The sequence below is a fragment of the Eriocheir sinensis genome, chromosome 4 (assembly GCF_024679095.1).
Source record: "Eriocheir sinensis breed Jianghai 21 chromosome 4, ASM2467909v1, whole genome shotgun sequence".
Taxonomy (NCBI): Eukaryota; Metazoa; Arthropoda; class Malacostraca; order Decapoda; family Varunidae; genus Eriocheir; species Eriocheir sinensis.
Window position 1 is genome coordinate 25343269 of NC_066512.1, and position 25000 is coordinate 25368268.

General features: G+C 44.2%; 2 protein-coding genes and 1 long non-coding RNA gene across 7 annotated transcripts in view; 1 reads left to right on the forward strand and 2 right to left on the reverse strand.

Annotated features, from left to right (window-relative positions):
• The window catches only part of LOC126981012 (cyclin-dependent kinase 6-like), a 139702-nt gene extending 129655 nt beyond the window's left edge, over positions 1-10047 (reverse strand). Inside the window, exon 1 of the mRNA XM_050831636.1 lies at positions 9502-10047. The gene's annotated coding sequence lies outside the window, so the exon portion shown is untranslated. The remainder of the gene's footprint in view (positions 1-9501) is intronic.
• Positions 10048-12314: 2267 nt separating this feature from the next.
• On the forward strand, positions 12315-13228 carry LOC126981045 (uncharacterized). Its single transcript, XR_007733720.1, has 2 exons — positions 12315-12398; positions 12537-13228. It is a non-coding gene; the product is annotated as an uncharacterized LOC126981045 (long non-coding RNA).
• A 21-nt stretch (positions 13229-13249) lies between these two features.
• The window catches only part of LOC126981019 (chitin deacetylase 1-like), an 18626-nt gene continuing 6875 nt past the window's right edge, over positions 13250-25000 (reverse strand). Inside the window, exons 2-12 of one of the 5 annotated variants that reach the window (XM_050831680.1) lie at positions 24284-24439; positions 23769-23873; positions 22867-23016; positions 22319-22434; positions 19598-19803; positions 18656-18777; positions 17660-17889; positions 17004-17174; positions 16134-16265; positions 13833-14519; positions 13250-13577 (exon numbers count right to left, since the gene is read on the reverse strand). In XM_050831680.1, coding sequence (XP_050687637.1) covers positions 14373-14519; positions 16134-16265; positions 17004-17174; positions 17660-17889; positions 18656-18777; positions 19598-19803; positions 22319-22434; positions 22867-23016; positions 23769-23873; positions 24284-24439 — 1535 coding nt within the window. In that variant the 3' untranslated portion in view covers positions 13250-13577; positions 13833-14372. Of the gene's footprint in view, positions 14520-16133; positions 16266-17003; positions 17175-17659; positions 17890-18655; positions 18778-19597; positions 19804-22318; positions 22435-22866; positions 23017-23768; positions 23874-24283; positions 24440-25000 lie in introns of all 5 variants that reach the window. The other 4 variants (XM_050831665.1, XM_050831656.1, XM_050831671.1 and 1 more) reach the window with 4 other exon arrangements.

Here is a 25000-nt window from a genome sequence, read left to right on the forward strand (position 1 = left end):
AAAGTTAGACAGATGAAAAGTTGAAGACAAAAAAAAAGTTAGACAGAAGTTAAAGAGATAGTACAAGTTTGAAGAGACGAGTTAAAACAGGATGAGCTAAAAAACAGACGACGTAATTAATGAAAAAAAAGAGTACAAACAACAGGTCACTCGGTTAAAAAAAAAAAAAAAAAAAAAAAAAAAAAAAAGGCTAGATACTCCTCTCTCGAAAGTGTTCATGTCGTAGGAAGGAGGAGAGTAAGAATTTAACTAACGTAACACCTGACATTGAATACCTCAGCCATGTGTGTGTGTGTGTGTGTGTGTGTGTGTGTGTGTGTGCGCTAAGTGAAGAACGAAATAAGCAAAAACAAAACAAAACAAGAAAAGTAGGTCTAAGCGTGCGTGTGGCAAAGGCGACCATCATGTGTGTGTGTGTGTGTGTGTGTGTGTGTGTGTGTGTGTGTGTGTGTGTGTGTGAAGAACAGAATAAAACAAACAAAACAAGAAAAGTAGGTCTAAGCGTGCGTGTGCCACAACACGCCCTCTGCCCCGCCCCCCGCCCACACACACACACACACATACATACACACACACACACTTTCCTGGTATGCCTTGCTCGCTTCCCGATATGTAAGTAGCTACTTGAGAGAGAGAGAGAGAGAGAGAGAGAGAGAGAGAGAGAGAGAGAGAGAGAGAGAGAGAGAGAGAGAGAGAGAATATAAAAAAGCACACTGCATAACTATTAAAACTCCCACGGCAAGAAAAGTTAAAAATAAAAACGAAAAAAAATATAATACTTACAATCATCCAAGTCACACACACACACACACACACACACACACACACACACACACACACACACACACTTCGAAAACTCAAAAAGAAAATACGAATCCAGTTACAGGAAATGCCACGCTTCCTACCACAGAGGAGGAGGAGGAGGAGGAGGAGGAGGGGGAAGCGAGGATGGGAATATGAGAGGAATAAACATCGAACTGGCAACACAAGAAGAGGAGGAGGAGGAGAGGGAGGGGTGAGTGGTCAGCAGTAGGGAGGGGAGGAGAGGGAGAGGTCGAGAGGGACAGCCAGAGAGAGAGAGAGAGAGAGAGAGACAGCGCAATGCAGCACCGACCTCACGTCTTTAAATTTCTTCGCCTTTCCTTTAATTTTGCATCCCTTGACCAGCATGGGAGGAGGAAGGAAGGTGGGAGAAAGGAAGGGAGGAAGGGGAGAGATTACTACTATTGGAGGAGGGGAGTGAGAGCGGGAGAGAGGGAGTGAGGGAAGTAGCAGAGGGTGACAGCAGGAGGAGGAGAAAGAGGCGCTGGCGAGGATGGCGAGGAGGCGATGCGATGGCGAGCCAGAACAAAGAGAGGCACCGCTGGGGGAGTGTGGCTTGCTCTCTCTCTCTCTCTCTCTCTCTCTCTGGGGCAGTGGGGCATCCGGCGAGACACCTTCACGGGCCTCACACGACCTTCCATCAAGCGGTGAATTGTCTCAGTCCAGGTCGGTTTTGTTGACTTGGTTCGTGCGAGAGTTTTACGGGAATGATATGTTTATAATTTTTTTGTTTTAATGGAAGGGGAGAGGTAAGGGGTTTGAAGTTCCAATTGTGTTTTTAAGAGGGGGGATGTTTGTAATTTTGTTTTTGTTTTTGTGGAAGAGGAGAGGAAAGGAGTTTGTAGTTCCATTAGTATTTGAAGAGGGGGAGGTGTTATTTTTTTGTTTTTTGAGGGGATAAAAAAAATACTACCTACAACAAAAAACAATTATATAATGGATAGTGTAATTGAAGAATATTTTTTCGATTTTTCTGAGGTTTAATTATATATATATATATATATATATATATATATATATATATATATATATATATATATATATATATATATATATATATATATATATATATATATATTTTCATTTTTGTTACCTTTTTTTTATTGTATTATAGTTATTTTGGGGGGAGGGGAGGGAGAGGATACGATAGATGGTTGTATTTTAGGCTTTGTATTGCTGTTGTTTTCTTTTTTTCTATTATTTGAGGGGATATTTTATTTTACCTTTTTTTCAAGTGGGTTATTTTTTGCTACTTTGTTTTTTTTCAAGTTTGCAGGGTAATAATGTCTTTGCAGTGATGACGTTAGTATACTCTTCCATGCCTCGTCATTTTAATCTGTGTGTTCCTTGTTAATAAATTGGGTCGCTGTTTTGCATGAATTTCCTTTTGTTATTTTTCATTCATGTTTTTGTCTTCCTTGCCTTCCTTTACGCAATCCATCTACCTCTTTCTCATTTTTTCCCTTCTTTCAATCTCGTACTTCTATTTTCTTTACTTTTCTTCCTTTACACAATTCGTCCATATCTTTCTCAGTTTCCTTCTCTTCCTTCTATCTTGTACTTTCATTCTCTTAACTTTTCTTCCTTCACAGAATCCATCCACCTCTTTCTCAATCTCCTTCCCTTCCTTCTATCTTGTACTTTCATTCTCTTAACTTTTCTTTCTTCACACAATCCATCCACCTCTCTCTCAATCTCCTTCCCTTCCTTCTGTCTTCTACTTTAATTCTCCTTACTCTTCTTCCTTCACACGATCCATCCACCTTTCTCAGTCTCTCCCTCTTCCCTCCTTCATTCCATCCTTTACTTACATTCTCCTTTTCTGTCTCTCCTTTTCACTTTCTTGTACTTCCATTCTACTTTTTTTTTCCTTTGCATGATCCATCCACCTCTTCCTCAGTCTCTCCCTCTTCCCTCCTTTCTTGCACCCTTTACTTACATTCTCCTATTCTGTCTTTCTTTTTCACTTTCTTGTACTTCCATTCTACTTTTTTTTTTCCTTTGCACGATCCATCCACCTCTTTCTCGGTCTATCCCTATTTCTTCCTTCCACCCTTTGCGTCCATTCTCCTTTTCTGTCTCTCCTTTCCACAATCCCTCCACCTCTTCCTCTGTCTCCTTCCTTTCTTTTAACCTGTATTTACATTACTTTGACTTGTTTTTCTTTGCACAATCCATTAGTTTCTTGCTATTATTGTTTTAGTATTCTTTTTATTATTATCTTGTGTATTCTGTGTTTGGAAATGTCTCGTCAATAAACTCTCTTTCCCTTCCTTCTTTCTTTTACTTCCATTTCTCATTACTCAGTCTTTATTTACACAATCTTCATCGGTCTTTTTCTTTCCCTTTCCCCTTCTACTTCAATCCTCTCTCATGTTTCCAAATCATACGTTATATTTCATCTTAACTTTCCGAATAGAGATATTTTACAGAGCCAGACTCGTTCATATATTAGGGCGGCGTTATACATATTTTGATTAGTCTGTTAGTTGAAGACATACCTCCCGCACCTGCTGCTTCAACCTGTCAAAATCCAGGTAAGCTGCCCATCAGTAATTAACATGCACAGACAGGTAACACGTCAGTAATTATCACACCTGTCTAAATACTCAACCGATGTTACCTGCTACCACACACACACACACACACACACACACACGAGACTTTATCCACTCATCCATTGTTCATTCCTTATTCATTTATCCCTCTTTTCACTTACTTTTCATTTTCATCTCCCTTATATTCTTCCTTTAGGCTCCTACATGAATCATTCCCAAGCCAACACACACACACACACACACACACGAGACTTTATCCACTCATCCATTGTTCATTCCTTATTCATTTATCCCTCTTTTCACTTACTTTTCATTTTCAACCCCCCCATATTCTTTCTTTAGGCTCCTACATGAATGATTCCCAAGCCAACACACACACACACACACACACACACACACTACGTCCAGGAATTCGGTAAACAACACTGTCCCTTGGTTCTCAGGCTCGCCAGCATCGCGTTACGTAAGGTGTGGGACTCGTGGACACACACACTCAGAAACCAACCATCTCCCAGCTCGGTAACTGCATCGCCCTTCCCTCCTCCTCCTCCTCCTCCTCCTGCTGCTGCTTCTTTTCCACCTCTTTCTCATCCACTAGTCCGCTTCCTTCCTTCATCCTCTTCTTCCTCTAGCTATATTCATCTCCACCACCTCCTCCTCATCATCATCATAATCATTCTCTTCCTCTTCTCATCTCCAGCATCTTTCTTTTCTTTCACCTTCACTGTTTCTCTTCCACCTCCTTCTCATCCACTAGTCCCCTTCCTTCCTTCCTTCCTCCTCTTCCTCAAGCTATATACATCTCCACCACCACCTCCTCCTACTCCTACTCATAATCATTCTCTTCCTCTTCTCATCTCCAGCATCTTCCTTTTCTTTCACCTTCACTGTTCCTCTTCCTCCTCCTCATAATCATCATGTACTATGCCTCTTCCTCCTCCTCCTCTTCCATAGTTTCCTCATCTTCTTCCTCTTCTAGTTACATCGCTTCCTTCTTTTCATATCCACCTTTTCCTCCTCCTCCTTATTCTCCTTTTCCTCCTCTTCTGCCTCCTCTTTTTCGTCCACCTCCTTCCTTGTTTCTCTTTCTCCTCACCCTTCACCTTCTCAACTATGCCGCCGCCTCCTCCTCCTCCTCCTCTTCCACCTCTCGACCATAGCCACATGTGGGACTTGTAGCAACACTTAGAACCCAAACCACTCGGTGACTGCACCTCCTCTTCCTCCTCCTCCTCCTTCTCTTCCTCCACCTCCTCCTTTACGAAATCGTTGCAAATTATTAAAGAAAATGCTCAACCACTTTTCATGTTAACAGTTGCTTCTCTTTGTCTTTCTTAGTTATTCTGTTGGCATTTGAAGATTTAAATGTTTTTTTTCTGTGTTAAGGATTCCGTTGGTTTAGAGAAGGATGTTAAGACAGTTAAAACAGTTACTCTTCCTTCTCTTCTTCCTCCTCCACTATTTTTCCTCCTTCTGTTTCCTCCTCCTCTTCCTTCACTATTTTTCCTTCTTTCTCCTTCGAACGCTTCCAAACTTTCTCCTCCTCCACCTCCAACTCCTACGTACTACTTCTCCTCTTCCTCTATTCCCCTTCTTCCTGCTTCATTCACTCTTCTTCCTCCTCTTCTTTCTTCCCCTCCTTTTCTTCCACAACTCATCCTCCTCTTTCTCCTTCTCCTACTCCCCTTCTTCCTCCACTTTCGTCTATATATCCACTTCCCACTCCACTTTTGTCTCCACTTACTACTTTTTATCCACCATTCCTCTTATCCTCCTTCACTTCCACCACTGCCAGCCTCCCCTCCTTTCCCCCTCTAACCCACCCCCCATCCTGCAACCAACCTTCAGCCAGCCAGCCAGCCAGTCCACCCTTCCCGTCTCTCTTTGTTTGACATACGCCTCAACCTAGCTAGCAGGGGTCAGATTTCCTCCGGGCCTGTGTGCGTAAGCTGATGGTGGTGGGAGTAGTAGTAGTAGTAGTAGTAGTAGTAGTAGAAGGAGGAGGAGGAGAGAATATGCTTCTAACAAAATTCCAACTACTAACGGAAGGACATTAAGAAAAAAATACATAAAAAGTGTTAGTAGTAGTAGTAGTAGTAATAGTAGTAGTATTAGTAGTAAATAGTAGTGGAAAGGGACTAGAGGTGGTGGCGGTGGTGGTGAAGTTGTAGTGGTGGTGGTGGTGATAGTGGTGGATAATATTAGTAGAAGTGGTGGTGATGGTAGTGGTGATGGTGAAGGTGGTGGTGATGGTGAAGGTGGTGGTGATGGTGGAGTCTGCAGCAGTAGTGGAGGCAATAGTGGTGGTGGTGGTGGTGGTGGCGATGGCAAGGGAGGGATAGATTACGTTTGGTATGGGAAGGTCTGTGTGTGCGTGTGTGTGTGTGTGTCAAGGCATGGCATGTGGTGCAGGCAGGGGGCCGCTATGGGCATGGGGGTGGCGGGGAATATGACAAACACACAAACATGGTGAAAAAAGGGGGTTTGTAGGCCGGTCTTTGTTTAGGGTAAAATATCATTAAAAAGGTTAGCATTTTTTTTTTTTTTAGGTTTATCTTGGAATTTGATCGATGTTATTAGAAATCTTGTTCCACGCCGCTGCCCCTTCCTTCCTTCCTCCCTTCTTCTATTCTCTTGTTCCTATTCATTAAAGTATTCATTAAAAAGTAAAATATAAGAAGAAAATAAAGATTGGGTTACTTTACTGCAACAAAAGATACTATTCCTACTACTAATACTTCTTTATCTTCTACTACTGCTGCTACAACGACCAATAACAACAATAAAAATACAAATAATAATAATAATAATAATAATAATAATAATAATAATAATAATAATACCTAATAAATTCTCTTACTTTTATTAGCCTACATCTCCCATTCTTCCACATGACTGACTTTCATAACCGTCTATTTATATCTGTTTATTTATATCTGTTTATTTGTATTTGCTGTCTTATCTCTGTTTACTTTTTTTGTTTACTCATCTATGTTTACTTATATTTGTTCTCGTTTTCTTCAGTATTCCGTAAACAACACAAAATCAACTTGCTTCAATTACTTCTCTTAGCCTTTCCAGCTTCAATAGTTCACAACCAACAGTTATAGATAGTCAACAGTTAGACAGATAGATATAGGCAAGTTAGATAGATAAAAAGATAGTTGTTAGATAGATAGTCAATGTTTAGATAGATAGATAGATGGTTGTCAGAGATAGTCGCACAAACAACACAACACAACGAAATACACATAATAAGTTCTTCAATACAACTCAAGTGCATCTACAGTCTTCATAAACCTCTCAATGTGTGTGTGTGTGTGTGTGTTTGTGTGTGTGTGTGTGTGTGTGTGTGTGTGTGTGTGTGTGTGAGTGTGTGTGCTTGCGGGCGGGCGGGCGTGGGCTCCCAAAGCAAAACTCAAAATAGCAACACTCATTAGAAACACTCAACTCCACCCTGATTTGAATTGTCTGGGAAAGCGCGAACCCAGCAGGACAAGGAGGAGGAGGAGGAGGAGGAGGGGGAGGAGGAGGAGAGGAGGAGGAGGAGGAGGAGGAGAAGAGGAGGAGGAGACGCGTGTGGGCGGTGATCCAGGGACAAACACACCACCACCACCATCACCTCCACCACCACCACCACCACCTCCACCATCACCACCAGCAGTCAGGCGTCAGTATCTCCGTTGGGCAAAATACCTGGAGGGATGCCAAGACCTGGATTACCTGGAGGAGGAGGAGAGGAGGAGTAGGAGGAGGAGGAGGATAAGTGGCAAGGAGATATATGGGTGGATGGACGGGTGAGAAGGAGTAAGAGGAGGAGGAAGAGGAGGAGGTGAATGGATGGAGAGACGTGCCTTGCAGAGAGAGAGAGAGAGAGAGAGAGAGAGAGAGAGAGAGAGAGAGAGAGAGGTTACACCGGATAAAGCACATTCCATCACTATATATTGCTGAAAGGTCAACAAACAAACAAACAAATCTATCAATACACTTATCAACCATTTATAAACACTAACCTTAAACCACGACAATTATTCATTATTATTATCATTCTCCTCGACATTACGTGAGAAAAATATTACCTAAACGAACCTTCTTAAAAATACACACAAAAAAAAATAATCAAGAGCAAAGACCAAAAATAATAAATAAAAACTGACATGATTTTTTCCACCCACACGAAGAAGCTAAGTCGGTAATTATTAAGATGAAGACCGAGGAGGAGGAGGAGGAGGAGGAGGAGGTGGAAGAGGAGGAGGCAGAGGAGGAGTGGGAGGAGGAGGAGGTTAAAAAAATATTCTCACACACACACACACACACACCATCAGGGATTTAAGCTTCCCACAGACACGAACATTCGAGGCGGAGAGAAAGTAAAGCAGCATGAATCGCCAATTATTAGCATCACCAACTCCCCACCGAGACCCAGGCAGGCCGGCAGACACACAGACAGACAGGTAAACAGACAGACAGACAAACAGGTAGAAACTAGGCTATACAGACACAGCACTAAGTTAGACAGACACACAGACAGACAGGTACTTAGCTAGACAAACACAGACACAGACAGACGGTGGGGCATTAGGCTAGACAGACGCTATTATATGTTAGGCAGAGACAAACGCTATAGCTGAACGTGGCCTCGGTGCTCATCTCCGCCACACTGAGGATGGTTGAAGATAGGAGAGGAATGACGAGGATGGAGGAAGAAGAGGGAGATTACAAAGGTGAAAAACCGAAGAGAAATAAAGATGATGAAGGAGAATTAAGGATGGCAGAACACATGATAATAAATAAAGATGGATGGAGGAGAAAGAGATTGATGATTAACATAAGAGAAATTGAAGATGAAGGAGAGTGTGAGTATGAAGGGAAATGGGAGAGAGAGAAAAGTAAGAAATTTAAATCGTTCTTGGCAATACTGTTACAGGTAAATGCTGTCGCCGGATTTACACAATTCATCGGCATTTCCTCCCACGCATCTTCATCTCCGCTGTTCCTTGATGTCTGAAGGTTAGTAGAAAGACAATGACATGACAGCAGAAGACTATAAATTGTGGAAAGAAATTATATCTAGTACAAAACAACGAGATAACAACACAAGACTATAGTTCATATGGAAGAAGAAACGAAGATAATGACAGCTTAAAATTATATATAGTTCGTACGAAAAAAAGATATATGCTTAGTAGATGATCGTGAGATGACAACGTACGATTAAACTAGTTCGTAAGGAAAGAAAGAAAACACAAAATATGGTAACGTTATTAAAATTAATCTTACTTAACATAAACATAACCTTCCTACCATCCCTCCACAACCACCATTCTTATCATCACTCAAAGATTATAATTAGCAAGGTAAATCAAACGAAATACAGACACGAAAATCGATCATTCAACGGGGGCATATATCTGGGGCCGCGTCGTCGCCTCGCCCACCCAACGACGTCAAACCCAGAGTTGGTATTCCAAGACCCAACCTTCCGCCTCGCATGTAAACTACGAGTACCCTATTTCCCAAGACCGAAAAGGAGACTAATCAGGGTTTCACGACAGTATTTTCACGTTCACGGTATAAAACAAGGGTCAAACTATCACAAGGGTCATAATAGCGCCTCTGGAAATGCCCAAAACTCGTACGAAAGCCTTGCCAAATGTGTAAGAATATGGGTTCCTCCGGTCACGTCTCCATGCAGGCCCTCTCCCAATCTATATATTCTAACACTGTCAACACCAATTATAAACATCACCATTATCATCATTATTATTAGCATCACCATCACCACCACCACTACCAGACGGACAAGCCTCCTGTGTGTGTGTGTGTGTGTGTGTGTGAGGGCCCCGGGGTTGGGCCTCCACAGCTCGACCAGACTGCAGCCCATAATGAGACCCACGCGAGGCCCCACAATGCACCCCAGTACACCACGGCGGCCAGGGGTGAAGGTCATGGCCACCGGGGAACACACACACACACGCCACACACACACACACATGGACGGACGATGGGCACGCACACACACACACACATATACACCCACACATACACACACTCCCCGCTTCCTCCACACATAAACACAAGAAACCACAAGCTACACACACATTAACGAGACTCCACTTACCTTTCAGCACGCAGGTGGAAGACACAGGTGAGGGAAGTGAAGCTGCATCCACAAGATAACTTCGAAAATGCCCGCGACCGCCAATACCACAAACTCTGCCCACCACAACACCACACCGCCACCACTAGCACACTCACTCACTTTTTGCCTTCTCTCTCTCCTCCTGTAGTGATCCCGTGGTTGTTTCTCGCTCTCCCGTATTGCCAAGAGTCCGCAGCTTCCACACACAGGGGTAAGGACTCGCTACACTGCACAGTATCACAGAAAAACACGATAATTTGAAGGAGTATATGTGTGTACTCAACCCGCCACCCGCCTCCTGTCGTCCTCTCTCGTCCGTCTACCAATGAATGAACGAGTTACCAGCTGCACGTTTTCTGTTTTTCCCGCCCTTTTCTCTCACCTATTGCCCTGTTTTAAGGTTGCTAAGGGTGAATAGGTGTGTTCTTTTGCCTTTTGGATTGTTTGATACGTGTGTTGAAGTTTCTGTAGGTGTGTGTGGCTGTTTGTGTGTGTTGGTGTGGGTGAGGTTGCGTCCCAAGGCGTGTCTGGCAGCGATGCACCGAACAGCTGAGCGGCGGGAGAAAACGTGGCGCGGGAGGATTTGAGAAACGTAGAGAATTGGACGTTTGATGGCTAACTCGTCTATTATTGCAATCTACGAGTTTTCTCAGAGATTTGAAGGTCAGTAGGATTATTAGGGTAGTATATAGTAGATTGTAGGAGATAGAAGACGAAAGTTAGTAGTAAAATTGAGAAACGTAGAGAACTAAATGTTTGATGCATAAATCGTCTATTATTGCAATCTACGAGTTTTCTCAGAGATTTGAAGGTTAGTGGAATGATAAGGGTAGTATTTAATAGATTGTAGAAGATAGAAGAAGAAAGTTAGTAGTAAAATTGAGAAACGTAGAGAATTGAACGTTTGATGGCTAACTCGTCTATTATTGCAATCTACGAGTTTTCTCAGAGATTTGAAGGTTAGTAGAATGATAACGGTAGTATAAAGTAGATTGTAGAAGATGGAAGAAGAAAGTTAGCAGTAAAATTGAGAAACGTAGAGAATTGAACGTTTGATGGCTAACTCGTCTATTATTGCAATCAACGAGATTTCTCAGAGATTTGAAGGTTAGTAGAATGATTAGGATAGTATAAAGTAGATGTGTAGAAGCTAGAAGAAAAATAATATTGAAATAATGACTAAATAAGATTGTAGTTCGTCAGTAAAGAAACGAAATAGAGACAATGAAATGAAACAGACTATATAATTAGTTTTTTTTTTCTTAGTCTTAGTAGAATAATTATCTAATTCATTTACTCCTATTTATCCTTCTGCTCATCTCCTTTTCTCTCATTACATTAAAAAAAAAGAAATTTTCACATTATAATTAGTTTTCTCTCCTAACAGATGTATGAAAAGAATACTGCTCATAGATAAATTTATTGATGCACTAATATAACAGGGTGATCATCATATATACAAACAATGAAACAAACAGAATAAATAAACGGTCAACAAGGATAACAAACAAAGGCGAAGGCGAAACAAACAAACAAACTGGCCCGTAAAACAGAAAGAAAAAAAGACAGTACGAAAAAAAAAAGCAACTGAGAGGAAACCGTAGACAGACAGACGCACATACAGACAAACAGACGGATAGATAGAACGGAAGACAGACGGAACGGTAGACAAATACAGAAATAAGACAGTAAGAGGACGGAAAGACAGACGTTATTTCAGAACTCGACAGACACAGATAAGCATATACACACAGACAGAAATAAAGAAACCAGAAAGTAAGAGGACGATAAGACAGACGCCATTTCAGAACTTGACAGACAGGGATAAAGAGACAGACTTGCAAGACAGACAGACAGATGGAAAGACAGAATAACAGACAGATTAACGGTTACAGACATGACAAAACGATAAAAAAGATTAACAAATAGACGGAAAAACAGAATGACAGACAGACAGACAAATGGAGACCTAAACAGACAGACACGCAGACAGACAGACAAGCAGGCCGAGCAACAGCTGATACAAGTAAACACAAAACCTCTATTCGACATTCCTCTTCAAGCTTTCAAGTAGCAATGATTAAAACGAATAAGCTTGAGAAAAAAAAGGCTATACGATACAAAGCTGTGTTTCGTTATATATTTAAAACCTGTCTGCTGTTCCCTACGAGTACTAAGTTAACTATGATGAAGCCTATTTTTTTACGTAAGCGAGGGAGGCAACTCAAAGGCAAAACACAAAACAACAACAAAAAAAAGCCATCTATGAAAAAAATATACCTTTCTACCTCAACCTCCAGCATACCTATCCCCCTCATTCTCCCTCTCACCTCCTCCCACACATCCCACCTCACCTTCAGTCACCTAGGAGTCCCCCTTCTCTCCGTCTCCAGAACAAAAGACGAACGAACGGGAGGTCACAAGAGAGGTCAGTTCGGGTGGACTGACAACAAATCTCTCTTCTCTATAGTCCAGCTTCTACCTAATAGTGATAAGCAGACACTGAAGATAAAAAGCCTTCTATAACCTGCTAATCAATCTCACTAAAGCAAAAAAGAAAAGCGAAGTAGTACATAACAAGTTTACATGCATTTTCTTTGGTCTAGGTAAATAGTATGAGACTTATTGAATCGATGAAGTAAATTCTATGTCTATTGCTAACTCACACACTCTTAGATCTGTTATGAAACCTATTTGCTGTCGACTTAAAAATACGTGAAAAAGGTTATAAGTGATCAAAGTACTATTCCTTATCCCCACAGTCTCAGATCTAACATAAAACCTATTGACTTAAACGTGACGGAGGTTATTATAAAGTCACACATTCTCAGATCTATTACAAACCTATTGAATTATGATTTTAAAACGTGACAAAGGTTATTATAAAGTCACACATTCTCAGATCTATTACAAACCTATTGTTATGATTTTAAAACGTGACAAAGGTTAATATTAAGTCACACATTCTCAGATCTATTACAAACCTATTGACTTGATTTTAAAACGTGACAAAGGTTATTACAAAGTCACACATTTTCAGATCTATTACAAACCCTATCTGCTTTTGATTTGAATACGTGACAAAGGTATTAAATGCTACAAGAACAGTATTATAAACCTTTACACCCTCAGATCTAACATTAAACCTATTTACTGTTAGCTTTAAAACACGTGACAAATGTTATACAAGTCATCAACAGTAAGCTAAGTGACTCGTGGAGTGTAGCTAAGTAATTGTAAGTGTTTACCTGTCTACTTCGATCACCAAATTATTAACAAACACAAACAGTCAATTATGTCAACGAGTCGTGAAGAGAATTGTGACTGTCTATACCTTGTCTATTTCCGTCTCTACTCTTACCTTTACGTTAATTAAGTGAAGAATCGTTAACAAAAGTGCAACTCTAAAGACTGACAAAAAAATATAATAACTCTTGATGCATGTAATGAGAATTTGAACATTGGTGTGAGTTAATGATTGCTGGATTCAAGGACACACTAAATAATCCAAATAAACTAAGTAAACATAAACAAACATACTAAACATTGCAAGAGGGTGTGTTTTATAAAATCTCAACATATCATTCATTAAAACCTTCATCTATGTGTCTTCCTCTTAACCAACTTTGATAATGAAGAAGTGAGACTACGTGAAATTATTAAAGGGAGATAAAAAAATGAGTAACAATGTAAAAATAAAAATAAAGAACACGTCTTCATCCTCCTCTTCAAGTGTCCTCGTTGTGTTCTCGTTGCATCTTCGTCCTGTTCTCGTCTTAGTCTCGATGTTGTGGTGTCCTAGGAGTAATTTTTTTTTTTTACTCGTGTTGTCCTCTTCCTCCTCCTTGCTGTCCTGTCCTCGTGTGCTGTATGTCGTGTCCTCGTCGTGTCCTCCTTGTCCTGATCTCGCTTCATATTCTCGTTTGTGTCTCGTTCTGTTCCCACCATATCCTGTCCTCGTCATGTCTCCGTCTTGTCTGTCATGCTGTCTTCCCATCCTTCCTAATACTTGCTTACAGATAGTGGTGATGAGATGAACAAGCTTAACTGAATACCTTGAAGAGCAGATCAGGCAAACTTATGGACTGAGAGATTGGGTGATGTTTAGTTTGCAGGAGATGAACAAGCTTAACTGAATACCTTGAAGAGTACATCAGGCAAACTTATGGACGGAGAGATTGGGTGAAGTTTAGTTTGCAGGAGATGAACAAGCTTAACTGAATACCTTGAAGAGCAGATCAGGCAAACTTATGGACTGAGAGATTGGGTGATGTTGAATTTGAAGGAGAGGAACAAGCCTAACTGAATACCTTGAAGAGCAGATCAGGCAAACTTATGGACGGAGAGAATGGGTGATGTTGGGTTTGCAGGAGATGACGTAGATGTGTAGATTGAAATGGCCTCTTGCAGACTCCTTTTATGCTCCAATCGTGTTCTCGCTCTGCATGTCTGGCGTCGTGTTGTGTCTTCCTATAGCCTTGTCTTACTGTGTTTTCGTTGTCTGGTATTCGTTATAGTATCGTCATTGTCGTCATCTTCCTGTCTGGTCTTGTCCGTACTCTGTCCTCTGTGTCTAGTTCTCTATTTCGTGTCCTCAGAGTCGTTATTTGTCTGGTCTAGTTCTTATTGTGTCCTCGCTGTCTAGTCCTGCCCACCACAGGCTCAAGGGCTAGTGTGACGGAGATGAGCACCGAGGCCACGCGCAGCCGTAATGTATGCTCTCAACTTTACTTACTGGTCGTCATCTCACTGTCTGGTTTCGTCCTTGCTTCGCCGTCTCGTCCTCAGTCTCGTGTCTTCAGTTCCTTGTCACTTGGTCCTCATCGTCAGGTCAGGTCAGGTCAGGTCGTCTAGAGTCTGAGGCCGAACTCGTTCTTGAGCCACGGGTACACCTCGGGGCACTCGAAGCACGTGTGGAGGTACCGGTCCCCGCGCAGCATCCGGTTCTTGAGCTTGCACGTCTTGGGGATGCTGCACGCCTTATCTTCGGGGAGGACCTGGGGAGTGAAAGGAGGGAGGTTAGTTTGTGTTGTCTAGAGTGAAGAAATGGTGTCTGGGGAAGATGGTGTCGGGATGAAATGGTGTCTGGGGAAGATGGTGTCGGGATGAACTGAAGAAATGGTGTCTGGGGAAGATGGTGTCGGGATGAAATGAAGAAATGGTGTCTGGAATGAAATGAAGAAATAGTGTCCGGAACGATGGGAAGGAAGGGGAGAGTTAGTAGATGGTTGAAAAAAAGTTTTGGTAAACATGTAATTCAGGTTATCAAAATTGCAGTAAAGATAATTGACAATCAGCCTTACGACAGCCAAAAATAAAAGTAACGAATAGTTCAGACTAAGCGTATACTTGATCGCCATTAAAGACATGAGAAGGCTGACTCGTTTAAACCAAGACATTAAACTAACGAGAACATGGCAGCGAAAACGAGAACGAGGGACTGCCTTTAATAACGATAAAAGGGAAGGGAGCGTGAGAACGAGGGAAGACGCCGCCAACTCGACGACCAAAACGACCATCAAGAGAGGCGAGAGGTCGAGGGGTCAGGGAGGGAGTGGCCGTGTCTTTGCCTTCATCAGCAGTGCATGAGGTGGCAACAGTGATCGTCTGGGTCTAGCCGGGCAGGACGTGACTAACAAAACAACTCAACGTGGTCCTTCCCCTCCCCTTCCCCCCTCCTTGTTTTTGTCCTTGTTTTTCTTCTTCAGGTCTCAGTCTTTCTTAAGGGGTCGTTGTGTCTGCTATGTCTAGTGGCCCTCCCCCCCTCCCCCCTTCGTAAGCATAGACGCAAGCAGACACGTTGGCCTTTCTCTCCCCACCTCCTTCCCCTCCCCTTCACCAATCCTTTCAATATGTCAATTTCGACCCCAATCCACTCCCCCTTCCCAAGCACGGACGAAAGTAGACTCGTTCCTCCCCATTCCTGCCTCCTCCTCTTCCCTCTCGCCCATATCTCCCCCTTCCCTCTCTCCCCCTTCCCTCTCTCCCATCTCATCCCTTTCCCTCCTCCCCTTCCCCGTTCTCACCAAGGCTGTGTGTACGCATGTGAAGGGGCTCGCCAGGCAGTTCAAGCAAATTCAGGCCAGACCTCCCGCAGTAGCTGACCACGCGGAAGTTTATTCAAGCGGAGATGCAAACACAGCTGATTTTTATTTTTTTTATATTTTTTTCCTTTCTCATCTGATTGCTGCAGGGACTTTTTATTTCTTGTTTTCATCTGATATGCTTGATTTTTTTATCTTTTTTCTCATCTGGTAAACGATTCAGTTTTATTTTTACTTTTCTGATATACCTGATTGTTTTTACTTCATTTCATATACTTGGGCCTACATGATTTTTTTTTTTCTCGTCTGATATACTTTTTTTTTCATTACTCGTGGGAAAAAAAAAAGAAACTCAGAAAAACTGGAAAAAACAATGAGGGGAAAACCAAATATTTACCAGAAACAGAAACAAAAAAAAGAAAAAGAAAAATAAAATAAATAAAATAAAGAAAGATAAAAAAATTAAGAAATAAGAACATAAGAACGTAAGGAGAGAGAGAGAGAGAGAGAGAGAGAGAGAGAGAGAGAGAGAGAGAGAGAGAGAAAGGTAAATACAAGCACACCCACCTGCTGCTGACACTTCCAGGGCTCGAACCCGGCGAGCTGCGAGTTGGGCGTCGGCTCGCGCATCCACTTGATCATCTCCTGGTTGTTGACTACCCACACGTCGGGCATCTTCCGCACCTCCTCCAGGAAGCGCTGAGGGGGAGGACGGGGCGGTGAGGGTGGTGATGGTGTGTGTCGGGGGGTAATGTTGATGACACACACACACACGCACATTACTCACTCTTTCATTCATTCATTCATTCATTCCTCCACACACCCTTCCTCTTTCCCCTCACCCACCTTCCTTCCTGTCGTGCCTCCCTTTCTACCCCCACCTTTCCACATAGCCATATCTTCCTTAATCATTATTTCCACGTCGATCCTTTTCCAGCATCCCTTCCCTTTCCATCTCCTTTCCACAGCCCTTCTTCGTGTCCTTCACCTCCATTTCCTATATCTTGTCCCTACCTTTCTCCTCCCGCCTCGAGCATCTCTCCCTCCCTTTCTACCCCGACTTTTTTCACATAACCTTCCTTTATCCTAGGAATTTCCACATCTCTCCTTTTCTATCTTCTTTTCACACCCCTTCTTCGTCTCCCTCACCTTTATTTCGCCCCTACCTTTCTACCTTCACCTCCAGCATCCCTATCCCCCTCATTCTCCCTCTCACCACCTCCCACACATCCCACCTCACCTTCAATCACCTATGACTCCCCCTTCTCTCCGTTTCCAGCATCCCTCCCTCTCTCTCCTTTCCCTCCTCATCCCTTCTCTCCGTTTCCAGCATCCCTCCCTCTCTCTCCTTTCCCTCCTCATCCCTTATCTCAGTTTCCAGCATCCCTCCCTCTCTCTCCTTTCCCTCCTCGTCCCATATTTCTTCGTCCATCTCACCTTCATTCCCTTCATGTTGTGCTTCGTCTTGAACCAGATGGTGTGGAAGTAGAGGCCGAGGGGGGCGCGGTTGGTATCGTAGTGGCGCCTGAAATTGTGCATCAACATCTGGTACACGTCCTCCTCGTCAATGGTGGGCGGGCACTGGTCCATCATGGCGCAGTAGTACTCCTGTGAGGGCGGCGGTGAGGTGGTGGTGAGTGGTGTTGGTGGGGAGGTTCGTGAGTGATAGTGGTGGGGTGTGGTAACTAGCGTGGTATTGATGGTGGTAATAGTGATGAACATGATGATAAAGATAGTGATGGTGGTGGTGATGAAAATGACGATGATGATGATTATGAAGGAGAGGAGGAGTAAGATGATCAATCATGGAATAAACAAATATGCAAACTATCCATCCACTCATTCACCCGCTCACTCACACCCACACCCACTTAGCCCCCCACACATCCCCTACCCCTAAACACACATATCCCCCTTCCTCGACACATCCCCCAGACCCCCCAACACATCCCCCCTAAACACACACTAAACCCCATCTCACCCCCTCCCCTACATACAAATGTACCCCCTTTCCCACACCCCCCTTTTTACCACCCTTTCTTCCCCCCACCCAACCACACCTAACCCCCTTCCCTTCACCCCCATTGTCTCACCCCGGCCTGCAGCTGGTTAAGGACGATCTCCCAAATGCCGGGGAAGGAGCGCGAGGGGCACTTCTGTCCGGTCCCCATACACTTGTGGGGCATCTTGTAGTCCAGCGTGTAGGGCCAGAGCGGCGGGTTGCTGAAGGGAGCCGCCATGGAGGAGTCGTAGACGAAGCCGAACTCTCGCATCATGATAAACTGACGATTCCAGCCCACGCGCAGGTAAGGCACGCGCACACCTGGGGAGAAAGCAGCATATGAAAATTAAGAACGAGAGAGAAGATTAAAGAGGATAGAGATTGTTACTGATATTACACCTCACCTTACCTCACCTCACCTGTTCTTACCTTTACTTAATCTACATAAGAAGAATATTAGGACTGAATGAAAACTGTAAATATTCCTCCTTTCAATATACACCACATTTTCTCACCTGTTTGTGTATTCATAGAAAAAGCCCAAAACATTAAAAGGACTACTTCTACTTAAATTACACTTCACGTGACCTCGTCTTACTTTACCTTACTTAAACTGAAATACAGTAGCATAAGGACATTGGGAGTGTAAAGAAAGTTGGTACTAAGATTCCACCTCACCTGGTCTCACCTTTACCAACAGAACCTTGAAGAAATGGCCCTTGTCTTTAGTTAGCCCCACCTCCCCTCCATACAACCCCCCACCTCCACTCCAACCATGACCCTACTTTCCCCCTCCTTCCCCTCTCCCTGATCATACGCTTGCAGAACCTCAGTGGCCCATGTCTTCAATTCGAACCCCACAACCCATCACATAATTGACTGCTCTTTCGTCCACCTCTTCGAATTCTTTACATGGAGCAGCGAATAGCGGGCTTTTTTTTTATTATTTCCTTTTTTTTGTGCCCTTTAGTCTCATTTGGTGGAAGAAAAAAAAAACGTCCAATCCCCGCTACTTATGACTCTCCCCCTTCCTTTTTCTCCCCACTTATCTCCTCTCTCTTCTTTCCCCCCTCCCCCCGTGACTCACCCCAGAGGTCCTCCATTCTGACGCCGCCGAACCTGTTGATGATGTTTGCCTGGCCCACAAACTCATCAAACCAGTCCTCGATGGTAGCGTTTTGCGTCCAGAAGTTCTCAGGGCCCTTGTGACTGTGTGGAGGAGGTGAGGATGAGACATGGGGAGGAGGTGAGGATGAGACATGGAGGAAGGAAGGGAAGGCAAAAGAGAGGGGGGGGAGAGTGAAAGGGAAGGGAGAAAGAGAGGTGAAGGGGAAGAAGAGATTATGAGGAAAACTAAGAGAAGACGAAGTAATCAAGCAATCTTAAGTAGTAGAAGACATACGAAGAAATTAAAGGAGGAGGAGGAAGAAGAGGAGGAGAAGCCAGAGATGTAAGAGGAGAGGAGTATAAATCATCTATATTTTACTCACAAAACAAGCAAAAGGAGGAGGAGGAGGAAGAAGAGGAGAAGCCAGAGATGTAAGAGGAGAGTATAAATTATCTATATTTTACTCAACACAAGCAAAACAAACAAATAACAATTCTCATAACCTAATGACAAAATGCATTCACCACCAATCACCACCAACACAAACATCATCACTCATTTACACAAGCATCACCAGCAGAGTTTTTTCTTTCCTTTTATTTATTATTACCCTTGAGCTTCCTCCTCTTTTTAAATAGAAAAAAAAAAACCCACACACAGCCACCACGCACCACCACCATCACCACTAACAGCACCTCCAACACCACTATCATCACCAACCACCACCACCACCACCATTGTCACTCACTCTCATTCTCTTTCAAATTCTCTCATCTCGTCTCTTTCCTCTTACTCATTCTCTCACTCACTCTGTCATTCTCTCAGTCATTCTCTTACCCATTCTCTCATTCTTTCAAATTCTCTCTCTCATACTCTCCCATTCTTTCACTCCTACTCCTCCTCTCATTCTTTCAGACTCACGTGATGGAGTGGACGGAGATCTCGTGGCCGTCGTTCCACAGCTTCTGCACGTACTGGTAATTATTGTACTCGTGGGAGATGTAGAAGGTGCCGTGGATGGGACAGCCGTTGGGGTTGGTGCGCGTCTCGGTGAAGAGCTGGTTGTAGAGGTCCCAGTTCTCGAAGTTCACGGCGTCGTCAAAGGTGAGGGTGATCATCTGAGGTACCTGGCGAAGAGGGGTAATTAGGTGGTAAGGTGGATAAGGGGCGAGATGGTCAGGTAGTTAATTAGTCGGTTGGATAGTTAGTGAAGGCGAGAATGGTCAGGTAGTTAAGTAGCGAGATGGTTAGGTAGTTAATTAGTCGGTTGGATAGTTAGTGAAGGCGAGAATGGTCAGGTAAGGTAGTTAAGTAGTGAGATAGTTAGGTAGTTAATTAGTCCGTTGGATAGTTAGTGAAGGCGAGAATGGTCAGGTAGTTAAGTAGCGAGATGGTTAGGTAGTTAATTAGTCGGTTGGAAAGTTAGAAGGCGAGAATGGTCAGGTGGGAGGATTTCCGTGTGAACCACTTGTGAGACAGCGTTAAGAAACTGGATGGTGATAATGTACTACGGGGGGGGGGGGTTAGAGGAGTACTAAAAAATGAATGACCGACAGGCTGTATGCCTCTTATCTAACTAGCTACCGGCACAAGGGAGATTTGGGGAATTAACTTAATGCTTATCTCTGGTTGCTGGAGGAGGAGAAGCAGGAGCTGGCGTGAGCGTCGGGCTCGGCAGGGGACGTCCACGATGGGAAAGGGGCGGTCCTGGTGATGGACAGACGGGCGCCGCTTGATGTGGAGAGGGAACAGCTCGGGTGGTGTGAAGAGGCGGGCGCTCGTCGTGATGTAGGGAGCAGCTTGGGGCAGTGGTATATCGGCCACCAAGGCAGTGGTAGGACGGCCACTCGGGCAGTCGAGGGGCAGGTTACCCCGCCATATAAGTTCCCATCCTGTAGTCCGTCTCACACAGCAGGCCGTGGGTGGTTCTTCGGGGGGGGCTGAGTGGAGAGATGGACACCTCTCTGACCAGCCCGCTTCTCTGTGATTTCTCGCTGCCGCTCCTTGCTGTAGGAGCGTTCGTTTCCTCACGTCTCCCAAGCTTGTCTCTTGCTGCAGCGGTGCTTGTCTCCTCACGTCTTCCAAGCTTCTGGTGCTCTTCCTCACTGGCCCGTGGGTCTCCTTGCCCTCGCCTTCTCGCCTTTGCTCATCGTTAAGCTCCTCCCCCTTCTCCACGTGACTCCCTCTCGGCATTACAATCAAACCCTACCTCCCTAACTAACTAGTTAGAGGTTTCTTGGGGGAGGGGGGTTCGAGGCTTTGAGATGAGGGATTTCAGTTACTCTCGTTCATGATATTTACTCATTCGCTCGCCGTGTTATCTTCTCATAACCTTTTACGCACTTACATTCCTTAGCCATCCATTCACTCCCTCACTCATTCACTCTTTCACTCATTCACGCTCCCACTCGCTCACACTTACTCTGTCACTCACTGACTTACTCACATTCTCTCGTTCATTCACGCACTCGCTTACACTTACTCACTCTGTTACTCACTGACTGGCATACCCTCTCGCTCACTCACATTCGGACCGTTACAGTATGGTTAGGTAGTTAAGTAGTGAGATAGTTAGGTAGTTAATTAGTCGGTTGGAAAGTTAGTGAAGGTGAGTATGGTCAGGTAGTTAAGTAGTGAGATAGTTAGGTAGTTAATTAGTCGGTTGGATAGTTAGTGAAGGTGAGGATAGTCATTTGAGGCACCTGGCGAAGAGGGGTAATCAGGTGGTAAGGTAGTTAATGAGTGAGATAGTTAGGTAGTTAATTGATCGGTTGGAGAGTTAGTTAGGTGACTATGGTCATTTGAGGCACCTGAGATAAGGGTTAATGAGGTGGTAAGGTATTTAACTGGTTGGTTGATTGCTTGGGTAGTTAGTGAGTCACCCAGTAAGTCATCCAATTAGTCTGTAGGTTAGTTCGTTCGTCAGTCACTTATTTGGTTTAGTTATCTAGTATGTTCGTTAAAGAGAGATCAAGGACGAGGAGAAAGGAGAAACGCTAAGGGTGACTTGTTGAACATATTTCGAGTCTTTTTTTCTTTTAGTTCACACGGCATTACTGCGAGTGCGTGTGAACTATCTGGCTACCTGAGTGACGGGAACAGGTGAACTTAGGAAGAGAGAGGAGGAGGAGGAGGACCGGAGGAGAGAGGAGAAAGAAAAAGACTGGTTGTGCATACTTTCTGTTTTTAAAGTTCACGGCATTATTAAAGGTAAGAGGAAGAGGTGAGAGAGAGAGAGAGAGAGAGAGAGAGAGAGAGAGAGAGAGAGAGAGAGAGAGAGAGAGAGAGAGAGAGAGAGAGAGAGAGAGAGAGAGAGAGAGAGAGAGAGAAAGAAAGTAATTAGTGATGATGTGTTACCTGTGAAAAGAGCAAAAGAGGAAAGAAAGAGAAAGGAAGAAACAATTAGTAAAGATATGTTACGTGCATGTGGAAAAGGCGAAAGAGAAAGAGAAGAAAGAAGGGATGAGTAGGGATCTGTTACCAGTGTTAGTTAGGAGGAAAACAGATAATTTAATAAGAACAAAAAACTAGTGAAGCTTTTACCTGTGGAGAGAGGAAGAAGGAAGGATAAAGAAAGAGAAAGGAAGGATTACTCACCCCACCCCACCCCCCCACCCTACCACCACCCCCCACCCCCGTTACCTGCGAGGGCTCCATGTTCCCCGGGATGAGAGTGCCGTCCCTGGAACAGTAGCAGTCTGGCAGCGTGCAGTTGGCGTAGTCACAGCGATCGGCGGCGTTGGGGTCGTGCTCGGCGTCTGCGGCCACGGGGACACAAGAGGGTAAGAAATAAACATACATAATAATAATAAACAGAGACATACGGAAAAAAAAACGTACAGAATAAAGAGAAAAAAGCAGAGGGTAAAATTATAAAGAAAATCGTACAGAATAGAAAAAAAGGGAAATCTAAAGGGAAAAACAATAAATAGGAAACATAAAGGAAAAAAAATAAAAAACAACAACAAAAAGCACACGGAATAAAAAAACAAAAGTAGTTGATTTATTTATACCTCTCCCAATTTAATAGGATTTAGTGGACCATGTAGCCTACCTGTTCGTTTGTCTGTTTGTTTAATGGTTTATTCCTAATCACTCATCTGATTTTGTATTCGTAGATAAGAAATAACAACAACAACAACTACTTCTACTACTACTACTACTACTACTACCACCACCACCGTACTCACCGCACCAGCCTTCGTCGGACCCATCCTCGCAGTCCACCTGGCCGTCGCAGAAGAGTTCGGACGGCAGGCAAGTCCGGTCTGCACATGCGTACTCCCCGAAGGCACAGATGGGCTCGTCCGTGAACAGTAGGGGCTTGGGGGTGGTCAACTCTGCATGGTAGGAAGGGGGGGAGGGAGGGAGAAAGAGGGAAGGGAGGGAGGGGAGGTAGAGAGAGGGAGAGAGGGGGGAAGGGAAAAGAGAGAAGAAGGAAGGGAAAGCAAGAGGGAGGAAGGGTGAGGGAGGGGGTGGAAGGGGAAGAAGGGAGGGAGTGTGGAAGAGGGAGAAGGAGAAAGGGGAAAAGACAGGGAGATATGGGAGGAAGGGAGGGAGGAGAGGGAATAGAGGAAGAAGGGGAAGTGAAAGGGAGCGTTGGAGAGAGAGGGAGGAAGGGGAAGAGAGGAGGAAGGGAAGAGAGGGGAGAAGGGAAGTAAGTGGGAGAGAGATGAAGGAAGAAAGGGAGATGGAGGAAGGGAAAAGAGAGGGAGGAAGGGGAAGAAGAGAGAGGGAGGAAGAGGAAGAAGAGAGAGGGAGGAAGAGGAGAGAGAGGAAGGGGAAGAGAGAAGAAGAGGAAGAGAGAGGAAGGGGAAGAGAGAGGAAGAGGAAGAGAGAGGAAGAGGAAGAGAGAGGGAGGAGAAGAAAGAGGGATGAAAGGATAGAGGGAGAAAGGGAGAAGACAAGGAAGTCGATTCTTATTAGTTACATCTCAATTCACTTTTGTATTATTTCATTTATACATTTCAATACAGTTTTCTTTCAACACAATTTTCTTTCAATACGGTTTTCAATATAGTTTCATTTTAAGTAAGATGAAACTATATGATCACTTTGACACACACACACACACACACACACACACACTTACGGATATGGGTGTCGCAGTTAAAGACCTTCGATTTAAAGTCACAAATTTGTCTGTTGATGTCGAAGAGAAGACCAACGGAGCACTTGAACTCGTACACCTCCTCGTCTGTAGTAGTAGTAGTAGTAGTAGTAGTAGTAGTAGTAGTAGTAGTAGTAGTAAAAGTAGTGGGGGTGGGGGGAAGGGAGGGGAGGAAGAGGGGATGGCGGGAGGGAGGGAGGGAGAGAGGGAGGTAGAGAGAGGGAGAGAGGGGGGAAGGGAAGGGAAGGGAAGAAGAGAAGGAGGAAGAGGAGGAGAAAAAAGATAATATTAATAACATAAACTACTATTAACATCACACTTTTCTATTCCTACCTTCGTTACATAGGCCTACATTCCATCAATCAGTCTGCATTTCCTTTTGCTTTCCCTTTTCATGCAACACTCACTCTCTCATTCCCCTTAACTCTACCTTACAGTCCATTCAAGCAGTCTCTATCAGCCAACTATTACTTAATCTCCAAAAACACCGCACTCACCCAGACACAGGTAGTACTTGGAACACTCGCCCAGACTCCACACCTTCTCCGGGTTGGCGCTGGGATTGCGGTAGAACTCCCCGTTGGCCACGCAGGGCACGTTGAGGCGAAGGGCACGCTTGTTCCTCAGCAGGGGATGGTCTGGGGGCGGCGCGGCTGGGGGCAGGAAGGAAGAGAAGGACGGTTAGAAATGGGATAGAGAGGTGAGTGCGTTAGGAGGGAAGGTCAGAGGAGAGTGGGAGAAGAGTGAGAAGTATGAATTGGAAAAAGGAAAAAAAATGATAAGTAAGTAAATGTATTAAAGTGAAGTGGGAGAGAGGGAGTGAACGGGGTAAGAAGCGAGAGATGTGGAGGGGAGGGAGCGTGGAGCGATGGGAGAGGGTGAGAGAGTGAGGGAGAGGGAGGGAGAGAAGTGAAAGTAGAAGAGGCACGGCTTGGGGACAGTGATAGAGGGGGCTGGTGAGAGGTGGGAGAGAAACTGGTGGGAGGGAGAGAAGTTGGGGAGTGAAAGTGATGAGAGTGTGGGGGAAGAGGGAGAGAGGGTGCGTGTAGAGTAGTGAATGGGGAGAGAGAAGTAGGAGAGGGTGTGTGGTGGAAAGGGAGAGAAAAAAAGGGAGAGTAGATATGGTGGAAGGGGAGAGAAAAAATGGGAGTGAAAATGATGGAAGGGGAAAGAGGTGGGAAAGGGTGTGCGTAGTGGAAGGGGAGAAGATGATG